The following is an 11,074-nucleotide window of genomic DNA, read 5'->3' as shown; positions in this document are numbered from 1 at the left end:
TTTCTTCTGGTTAAAATAAATTAAATTTGTTGTTTGCATAAAAATTTAGAATTAAATAAAAAAATTTTAATTAAAAAAAACTATAAACACAAATTTTAGTAAAATTTTTAAAAAACATATATATAAAAAATTTTCTAAATTTCTTGGAGAGTATAGCTCATAGATATTTCATCCCCCACAATTAGATTAACCATATCTTTAACAACAGAGCTTGCAAAAATCCTCTCATATCCAACAGTCATAAGCTTATCATTCCATTCCCTTTGTGTGCACCTGTCACCACACGATTCATTGTTATTATAGGAAAAACATTTAAAACAAACAAAAAATTGTTCAGTTTTTCTGTCTTCGGTGTTTAAATTGATAATTGAGAGATAGTGGTCTGTTATTGTGTCAGGGTCAAAGTCGTTAACATCCCAGGGGACTGATTTTAGCATGTTTATTCTCAGTTTGATTTCGTGTGGTTGGTAATCGATTATTTTTGAGATTTTTGTTCTTTTTGGTGAGTCTTTTGGTAAATGTAAATCTTCCTTAATTTTGTTATCTGTAAAAATTTTTACATAATTATCTTTGATATCTTTAGAATTATTTTTTGTTAAATTTTTTTAGTTGAATTTTTTTTTATTGTTAAATTATTTTTTGTAATATTTATTGGATTAATTAGTTCTTCATTGTTTTTATTACCATTAAGGGAAATTTGAATAGGTTTTGTTTTTTTTAATTTTATATCATAGACACCTATTGATTTAAATCCTTCTAAAATTTCTTGAAAAATATTTTTATTTATAGCTGAAGGATTATATTCAATTTCTACAATTGCATTAAATATTTTGTACTGGTTAGACATTCCGTAAATTCTTAATTGTCTGTCATAGGTTTCTTTTATCATAAATTTTTATAAAATAACAAAAGAAAATTTAAAATAATTTTTCAATATCAAAAATTTTATTTTAATCTATCAAAATTGTTATGTAAGCTCATTTTTCTTATAATAATTTCTTTATTAAAATAATCTAATAATATTTTTAATTAATTTTTTTAATAATAAATTTTAATAAAAAATTAATTATTAAACATTCTAAATTTAGTAATTAATTCTACTTATTATTTATAAATATTATTAAAAATTTATTAATATTTTTTATTATTATAATTTTACTACACATAAAGAAGAGATAATATATCTGTAATTAAGTTTTTAAAAAACAAAAAATAATTTTTAGAAAATTTTATACATTTACCTTCCTAGAAAATCTATTCTAGGTTGGTTTTAAAGTTTTTTTTAATTAAAATTTTTTTCTATTTTTTATAAAAATTTTTTAAGGAATAAATTTTTTAAGATAAATTTCAGAAAGATAAATTTTAAAAAGATAAATTTTAAAAAGTAAATTTCATTTATTTATTTTTCTCTTTTTCCCTCCAAAAATTTTATTTATAAATAAAAAAATTAAAATAAAAAAAAACATGGCAGAAGGAAAAGCAACCGGCGGTAAAATTTCAGGAAAACTCGGTGGATCAACACCAGGTGAAGATCAACCACAAACAGCACCAACAAAAAAGAAATCAAGAGCATCAAAGAACCAAATATTTAGATCCTCTGTTATTAGAGCTGCAAAAAAAATATTAGGAGATGTACAAGTCTCAAAGAAAGCGTACGACGTTCTATCTTCAATTACATACCAAGTTGTAGAAGATGTTTGTAGAAAATGTGATGATTTGGTAATGAAAGTTAATAAAAATACTGTTACAGGTGATGAAGTTTATTATTCCTTTGATTTGTTACTTAAGGGTGATTTAAAACAACATTGTTTAAAAGAAATTAACGAAGTCATTAGTAAAGACAGTGCAAGAAAAAAGAGAAATATGGATGTTAAAGATAATTAAAGTTTACTTTACAATACTAAAAAATTTTTTAATTATTATTTTTTTTTTGTTTATTTTTTTAATAACTAAAAAAAAATTTAATTAATTTTTTAATTAAAAATTATTCCTATAACTTTTTTAAATATTTTTAATTAAATTATTTTTTAACTAAATTTTTAATTAATAAACACAACTAATTTTCTTAAAACATTTTCTAAATATTCCTCTCCAATATCTAAACATTCTACTAAATCAATAACATTCTTAGCAGAACTAAATCCACCTTCTAACTTCATAAACTCTAAAACATTATAAATTACACTTTCTACAACTATTTTTAGATCTTTTTTATTTTTTAAATTTATAATTTCATTTTCATCGAATCTAAAAAAAATTGTTTTTTTAAAATTTTCAAAATTTGAATTTTTTTGGAAGTTATAAATATTTTTAAGGATTTCAAATTTTTTATTATTCGTTTTTGGGAGTTTGTTTGTAAATTGTTTATTGGAAATTATACAGTTTTTAAGTTCTGTTGAAATTGCATCTACAATAAAAGCATCGTTCTCTTCAAAATAATCTTTAAATTCTAAAATCTTTTCATTTTCAATATTTTTATTTTTTAGTTGTGTTTTAAAAATATCGAATATCTCGTCAGGGATATAATTCTTATCAAGTAAATTCATATTACTATCATTATTTAAATTAGTATTATTATTTAAATTAGTATTATTATTCTGTAAAAGAAAATAAAAATTTTTTCTTATTATTAAATTTACAATTTTTCTTAATTTATTATCATCGTAAGATTGCAATTCTAAATTACCTAATAATTCTTCTGAATTACATAAAGTTAGTTTAAATAAAAAATTAATAAAAAATAAATTATTTTTTATATTTAACTTTTTCAGACTTTCAATTATTTTAAAAAACAAAACCAAAAATTCATTTACAAAATTATTTTTTTATAAATTTTTAGATAAATAAAGAACACAACATCCAAATCCATTCCCTCCAATAACTCAATTACTTTTTTAAAGTTATTTGTAATTGAATATCCGTAAATTTTTAATGAATTATTTTTTAATTTTAATAATTCGTTATCAACATTTTTAGATGAAACTAAACGTAACCAAAGAAAATCTTCAAACGATTCCAAAAATTTTGGAATATCATCTGATCTACTCAAAATTGTTAATAAAATATCTTTAAAACTATCATTGTTCATGTTTTTAATATTAGTTAAACCTGATGACGTATTATTTGAATTACTATGAATATCACATTCTATTTCATATGTATTCATCAGAAATGAAACCATTTTCTTTAAAAATTTACTTTCTACGTTTGTAAAGAATTCAATATTTTCTAAAATTAAGTCTTTACAAATATTTGGATAACCACATCGTAACGATAAATACAATTCCGCGAATATTTTATTTTTATTAAATGAAATTGCATAAATATTTGAAAGATTTGATAAAATATAAATTTTTATATTTTTTAAAGGTTCTTTTGATACTTCAGAGATGTTTGAACAGATGTAATTGTAATAATTACTTTCTAAATATCTTATACTGTTTGCATGATTTAAATTTATTAAATTTAAATTCGAATTTGCATTAAAATCTAAAAATTTATAAACACTTCCTAAAAACTCATCATCAAACTCAACTTTATCTGTAGATTTATATTCTTCTAACTTATTACACAATATATTAAGACCTCGTCTATCCACTCCAATTTCAATCATATTTCTTTCTTTCATATTCTTATCTTCTTGCTTTCTTATTATATTTAAATCATCTTCCAATAATTTTTCAACAACTTTCTCTGTTTCTTCTGAAAGTTTATCTGCTAAAAAATTTTTTATTGTTTGTGGTGGGCTAAATTTTTTGACCTTTAGTGGTCGTATTTCTGGTAATATATAGCTTTGATTCTTTTGTTTTTTAGGGTATTTGTCTGCTAGTTTCTTTGTAAATAGAAGAAAAGACGGAATGTTTTGTGGTAGAGGATCAAAAATAAAAATCGGTGACTTTCGCATAAAACTTTATTTAAAAAAATAAGAAAATTAAAAAAATTTTAAAAAATCTAAAACTAATAAAATTTAATTATTCTTAAATCTTCGTCTTTCAACTGCTAATTTCCTTTTCTCCTTCTCATGCATTCCAATAATAACACATCTCGATGGATAAACTCCTTTATAATCGAACATATCTTCCTTTTGTTCACCTATTCCCTCAACAAAAATTTTTCTACTTCTTCTGTTAACCTTCACAACCTTTCCCTCTACAAAGTCTGTGTTGTCTAACATTTTCTTTGTTGATGTAAAGACACGAACTGTGTCGTTACGCCAGATTGGTGCAGTTTTTGCAGATAGGTAGGATTGTAGTGGTGATGCAACTTGGCTGTAGAATTGCTTGGATAATAGTTTTGAGTTTCTGGTGAAAAGTAGTTTTCTGTTCGTTCTTCTTGAGGCAGATGCGTTTTTCTTAAATGGAATGGTTTCTTCATAAAACTTAAAAAATTTTACAAAATTTAAAAAATATTTCTATAAACTTTTAAAATTATTTTTTATTTTATAAAAAATTTTACTGAATTTTTAAAAATATTTTTTAAATTTTTTATATTTAGATAATTTTAAAATTTAAATTGGTTGTTATATCATCTAAAAAACTATCCTTAGTTTCTGATTGTTTATCACTTTTATCTATAGACTCTTCTTTTTTATCTAAGGAATTGGTATTTATATATTCTGATAATGTAATTCTTTTGAAAGGTTTTATTTTTTGTTTTTTGAATTTTTTCATTTGAAATCTTTTTTAATGATTAGAATTAAAACCAAAAAAAAATTAATTTTAAGTTAAATTAAATAATTAAATTTTATTTTTCTTAGATAAATTTTTAATTTAAAAATCATTAATAACAAATAAACTTTAGATAAACTTCTTTTAAAATTTTTTTAATTTTTAAAAATTTTTAATTACAACAAATATTAAAAAATTATTATATTTTACATTTTTAGTCAAAAAAAAAAACAATTCAAAATTAAGACAATTAATATTACTAATTTTAAATTTTTAAGGTTCTTTTTCACATTTTATTGGTTAATTTTACTTCTTTAGTTTTGAGTTTAAAATATTTTATTTATAGTCATAATAGTAGATTCTAATACTTATTATAACATTGATTGGTACAATATTTTTAATAAAATATAATCTGATTTCATTTGATATTTATATAATTTAAAAAATTTTTAGAGTTATTATAGATAGAATTTCTAAATTTACTTGAAATCTCAAATGTATTTCTTTAGTTATCAAATAAAAATTTAGAATGCTTTTGTATCTGTTATAAAATATATCAAAAATTTATTAGAATTTCTATAAATAATTCTTAATTTTCAATAAAATCAGTTTTTTATAAATTTAATAATTTTATAGATCAATTTAGTAATAATCAAAAATATTGTTAAACTTTTCATTATAACAAAATTTCCTAAATCATTCTATTTATAACCTAAATAAAACCCAAATTAAGTATATTTTAAATAGTTATTGTTTTAATAATGATAAAAATTAGAATACTCTTAAAATTTTTTAGTAATATGCTTAATTACACATTTTATAATAATTATTTTATCAACATTGATTGGACTTTTTAATATATATATAATATAATATATAATTTTATAAATCATTAATTCTTTATTATAGCAAAAATATAACTTTTTAGATACTTTTCAAATGATTCTCAACTTATCAAACTAAATTAAAAATTTTAATGTAAATTGGTGTTATTAAACAATTTATTTTCAATTTAAAAAGAATTACTCATTATCTATACACTTTTCTATATTGAAATTATAAAATTAGATTAATTTTTATTTTCCCTTTTAAATTTCGTGTTTATATAAAACAAACAATATATATTTAGCATCTATAAATTATTTTAAAATTCTTAGATTTTATAAATTATTATATAATTTTTATATTTTCGGTAAGATAACACCTTTAACAAATTATAGACTCTAATTTTTATATTGTTATCTTTTATATGAAAATTGAGTTATTTAGCTAAAAAATAATTTTTAATGATAAATGACGAAAAAAATAATTAATAAATTTTAATATTTAAAATTACTTTATTTGTAGATTAATTTAAAAATTTTTTTAGCTAAACCTCAAAATACTTTTCATACCTAGCATCTTCAAACTCTTTCTCTTTATTAACAATATAAAGAAAAGACCTATCAATATTTGTATAATCAAGAAGATCAAATAAATAGTATTGAACTAAATATCCATTTTCTGAAGTAGGAAATACAAATTTTTTAGTTGCAAAATCATAAAAAGGTATTTTAAGATTAACATAATGTTTCTCAAGAATTCTGTCGTAATTTGAAGTGTGAGAAAGTGCTTCTAGAAAGTCTATATTAATGTAATAGCTGTTAATGTCAGAAAATCCAAACTTATTTATTACATCAGGATCCAAGATTTCATTTTTACCGTAAAAATTTTGCTCTCTTTGTAATGTTTTTTCGGTCTCTTTTATTGTAAAATCGCTTTTATTTAGATAGTTCATGTAGTAATAACTTATATTTTCATTGTGTATTCCTGTATCTGTAATAACTTCACCCTTCAACCTACCTTGGGATGTTACTTCTTCTAAAACATTAGAATAATTTTTAACAGCCAATCTCTTCTCATATAGTCTAAATATATTACAATTTCTTTCGTCAAACCGTCTAACTCCCTTTATAATAAGGTCAGAATCAATTTTGAGATTTATTTCACCTTCATAGAAAACTTTATTATTCTGTTTCACCATTCTTTCATCAAACTCATAAAAATGTTTGATAACTTTTAGATCAAATAGCTTTGCTTTGTTATTATGAATGCTTATGATGTTTAATATATGCAAACCTAACTTTCTAAACAAATTTACCATATTATTCTTTATAATAGCCCTAAATAACCCACCAGTTCCATCAGGATGTAACATTTTCTCAGTCTTCGAGATATAAAGCTCAACACCATCCATATCATATACTGGAAATACCTCTTGAGAGAATACGTAGAATGTTGTAAACTTGATGTCAACTTTTTTTTTAAATATTTTTATCTGTTTCTTGTATTTTGAAACATTGACATCTGAACACATGAAAAATATATTTAGCTTTTTCTTGTGTTTTTTAAACGTTTTGTAAAATTTGGATTCAATTTTTTTATTGATTCGAAGTGTTGATAAAAGACTGATTTTCTGGTTTTGGGGTTCTCCTTAATTAGAAGATCCAGATCATCTGACCCTGCCAGAAAAATTATTGCTGTATTTGTTAAAACTATAAAATCTTTATATTTCATGTTTCTTGTTATGTGAACTGTTTTAAGACCTGTTGAACAGATACTTTCGGATGATACAGAAATGCTTGATAAGTTTTCAAGGCTTCCATTTTCATTAGTTTCAATTTTATGTTGAACAGTATTTTCTTTGTTAATTATCTTTGTATCATTTTTACCAAGAGCTTCAGAATTATTACCATCATTTATAGCGTTATCACTATATATTTTACTAGTATCAGTATTTTTTGGATTTAAAATATTTCTCTTCTGTTCTCCACCTTTCATAAATAAACGAATACGAAAAATTGTTAAAAAGTTTAAACACGTAATAATCCCCAAATTCCTGTAAAGGGGATTCTACTTCTATTTTGATAAAAATTACATCAAATTACAAAATATGATTTGATATTAAAAAATTATTACAAATCAAAATATTTTGAATCAAAAATAAAATCTCCTTTTTTTAAAAAAAATAAATAAAAAAAAATAAAATTTTATGATCAAAAGTTTGTCCACTTTTTTCGGAGGAGTTTTAGTAGTTTTCACCCTTTCTATAATAATAAGTGTTCTTATGGTCAATAAATTCGTAAAAAAGGATTTAAGAAACACATTAAATGTCTTTTTTGTGGGAGGAATATCACATTGTTTTATTGCATATATTACTATTCAACTTAGCCAATATAAACCTCTAATACCAATGCCTACAAAAAAAAAAGGGTCGCACTAATTATTTTTAAATACTAAATAAATTTTTTTAGCAATACTACGGAATTTTAATTATAATAAAATTATAAATTTTTTGAACTTAAGTTTTTTTCACGCAAATATAAAAATTAAATAAAAAAAAACATTTTGATAAACAAATTATCTTTTCTATTTTCATAATAAAATAATTGTTAAAAATAAACATTTTCAAACAAAAAAATCTAAAATAATAAATCATTATATTATAAAAATTAGAACCAAAATCTTTAATAATTTTTTAAATAAATTTTAATCTAAATAAACAACTTATCTAAAGAACAAATACCTCTCAAATATCGGATATACTCATTTAACTGTATATTCTCAGGCTTTAGTTTTAATATCCTATTCTTCAAGTCTTCCTTATTTATCAGGTTAGGAGTCTTGAAATATTCTCTCCCAATGACTAAAAGCTCCTTATCAAATTTTATATTTTTAAGATCAATAATTTCTTTAGTGTCGATATTTTCTTTAGGCATATCTAACTCAGAATTATATTTAAATCTATTTTGTCCGTTTTATACATATTTTGGTCTAATTTATAATCAATAAAGTTAACATCACTAATTGTAAAATTTTTAGTTTGGAATTTTTTCTCCTGAAGATTTATGTCAAAATTTTCAGTTAAGGAGTTCGAATTAAAATTAACCCTATTAAAGAAATCAAGCTTGATATTAAACAAGCTCTCAAAATATTCATCAAAAATATTTTTAGTTTTATTTGTTAGACTGTAAAAATAACTTTCAGAATAAATCTTTAAAAAATTTTCAAAGCTAACATCTATATTATCAAATATTTCCAGTAAATAACTTTTATCAACAAAATCTAAATACCCAAGTGCTAAATTTTGAGTTTCAGAATTTTGTAACTTTGAAAGAATTATATTCTTACAAATATTCTGTGTATTTTGTGATTGAAATTTTAATTTGAAAATTTTATCGTTTTTCATCTCCAATTTCAATAAAAAATCATTTAATTTTGTTTTAGATTGTAAGGATTTTACGAATGTAAATGGATATTCTGTGTTATTAAGTAAAATATGTTCTTTTGTAAATGATAATACTGTTTTAATTGGAGTTTCTTCTGTTAATATTTCACACTTTAGTCCAAAAACTTTTTTATTCATTTCTTGTAATAATTTAAGTTAAAAAGTAAAAAGAAATTTAAATTTTTGAAATTATAAATTTATTTAAAACTAAAATTTTAAGACATAAAAAATTCATCAATTTTCTTTTTTTCTTCGTCGCTAATTTGAAAATTACCACAATTTTTAACATAAAATCTAAAAACCACACTTTTCTTAAAATATCCATCCTTAATAACTTTTTTTAATATTTTTTCTACATCATTGCCACTTAGATTATTAAATAACTTTTCTAATCCATCATTACCCTTAAGTTTATCAAAATCAAAAGTTTGTTTTGAAGATTCTACCTCCTCTACATTTTTAACAAACTTCTGTGAATATTTTTCATTTATAAATTCACTCTTAAATTTAAAAAGACTTTTAAGGATTGTATCATTCGTTTTCTTCTCATTTATTACGTTTATCTTTCCACAAGCTAAACAACGTTGCTCTATAATAGGTTCTACATATTTGTAAACAGTTTCTGGATTTTCACAATCTTCACATAAAACGTACTTAGAAATAAACTTGTAAATCGTATCTTGTATTTCTTGTCTTTGAAATGTTCCATTTAAAATTATCTGCGAACGGTCTTCAGCTATTTTGAATCCTGTTTTAAGTGAGTTTGACAGAAATTTTAATAAAATTTTTTCTGGTCTGTTAATTGAACTAGAAATTGTGTTAAGATTCGTTATTACGGTTTTAGATTTTGAATAACTTGTTTCTACAGAAGGCATTTTGTAACGATAATGATTGTCAATAATATTTGGATTAATATTTATTTTAATAGGCATGTAGAATTAAATAATAAATTCTAAAAATTTTATATTTTACCATAAATTAGAATTATCAAAAAATATTATAACTGGAAACTTTATATTTATTTTGTCAGAGTCTGAATTTTATAATAATATAATATTTTAAAGATTTAAATTTTAAAAATAATTTTTTTAAATTCTTAAAATTTTTATCTATGACTGTTTCAAAGGCCGACCGAAAATTCAGATCTCGTTACCAACCAAAGTTTAAACGTGCAAATTTACTCAAAACCAACTACAAAGATAGAAGAAAGCTTCTAACTCCTAATTTCAAAACCTACGGAAATACCAAGACAAGACTCGTTGTTAGAAGGACAAACACTAAAATTATCGCACAATTGACTAATGCATTCATAAGTGGTGATAAGGTCATTGTTCAAGCAGATTCATCAGAGTTAGTAGATTTCGGTGTTAAAGTTGGTTTGACCAACTATTCCGCTTCGTATTTGACAGGTCTTCTTATCGGTAGGAAGGCTGAACTTCTCAAGCTGAAAGGTCCAGTGTTTTTAGATATCGGACTCAACAGATCAACAAAGGGTGCACGTGTATATGGTGTTATGAAAGGAGCTGTAGATGCAGGGCTAAATATTCCCCATGGAGAAAAAGTGCTACCAGGTTACGTTGATGGTGAAGATTTTAATGATTCTGTTCTTAAAGGGAAAATTTTTGGTTCAGATATAATTTCCTACATGAAAATTCTAAAAGAGAAAGATGAAGAGAAATATAAAATTCAATTCCAAAAATACATCAAAGAAGGTGTTGATGAAACCAACTTAAAAAAAATTTACGAGTCTGCGATTGAAAAAATTTCAAATCTCGAGTCGTTGAAGAAATCTGAAGCAAAAGACTACTCACCTTTAAAGAAATTTGTTGCTAAAAAAATGACTAAACAACAAAAGAATGAAAATCTTAAGAAAAGGCTTGAAGAAGCAAATATCACAAAAAGTAAGTAAAATTTATTTTTATTAAAATTTTTGTTCTAAATTTTATATATTGAGCTCTCTTTATAATCTAAAGAATTTTGATAAGTATTAAATAATCATATAATAAAAATATTTAATTAATCTAGTAAAAATACTAAAATTATTTTTAGCTATTCTGAGTTAAATGAATTTCTTTGGTACATATATAATATTTTCTGTTATGTATATAATACCAGCTCTACCTTTCTAAAATATAATTTT

General features: G+C 22.0%; 1 protein-coding gene across 1 annotated transcript; it reads left to right on the top strand.

The window, feature by feature from the left end:
* Positions 1 to 1,464: 1,464 nt before the first annotated feature.
* LOC121131691 (large ribosomal subunit protein uL18) lies at positions 1,465 to 10,835 on the top strand (the record flags this gene model as incomplete). Its single annotated transcript, XM_040727045.1, has 2 exons — positions 1,465 to 1,719; positions 10,061 to 10,835. Coding segments are annotated over exons 1-2 (1,030 nt in total), but the record flags the coding sequence as incomplete, so codon positions are not given.
* Between the last annotated feature and the right edge of the window lie 239 nt (positions 10,836 to 11,074).

Source organism: Lepeophtheirus salmonis, unplaced genomic scaffold (assembly GCF_016086655.4).
Source record: "Lepeophtheirus salmonis unplaced genomic scaffold, UVic_Lsal_1.4 unplaced_contig_96_pilon, whole genome shotgun sequence".
Classification (NCBI taxonomy): Eukaryota; Metazoa; Arthropoda; class Copepoda; order Siphonostomatoida; family Caligidae; genus Lepeophtheirus; species Lepeophtheirus salmonis.
This window is presented reverse-complemented; position numbering and strand designations above follow the sequence as displayed.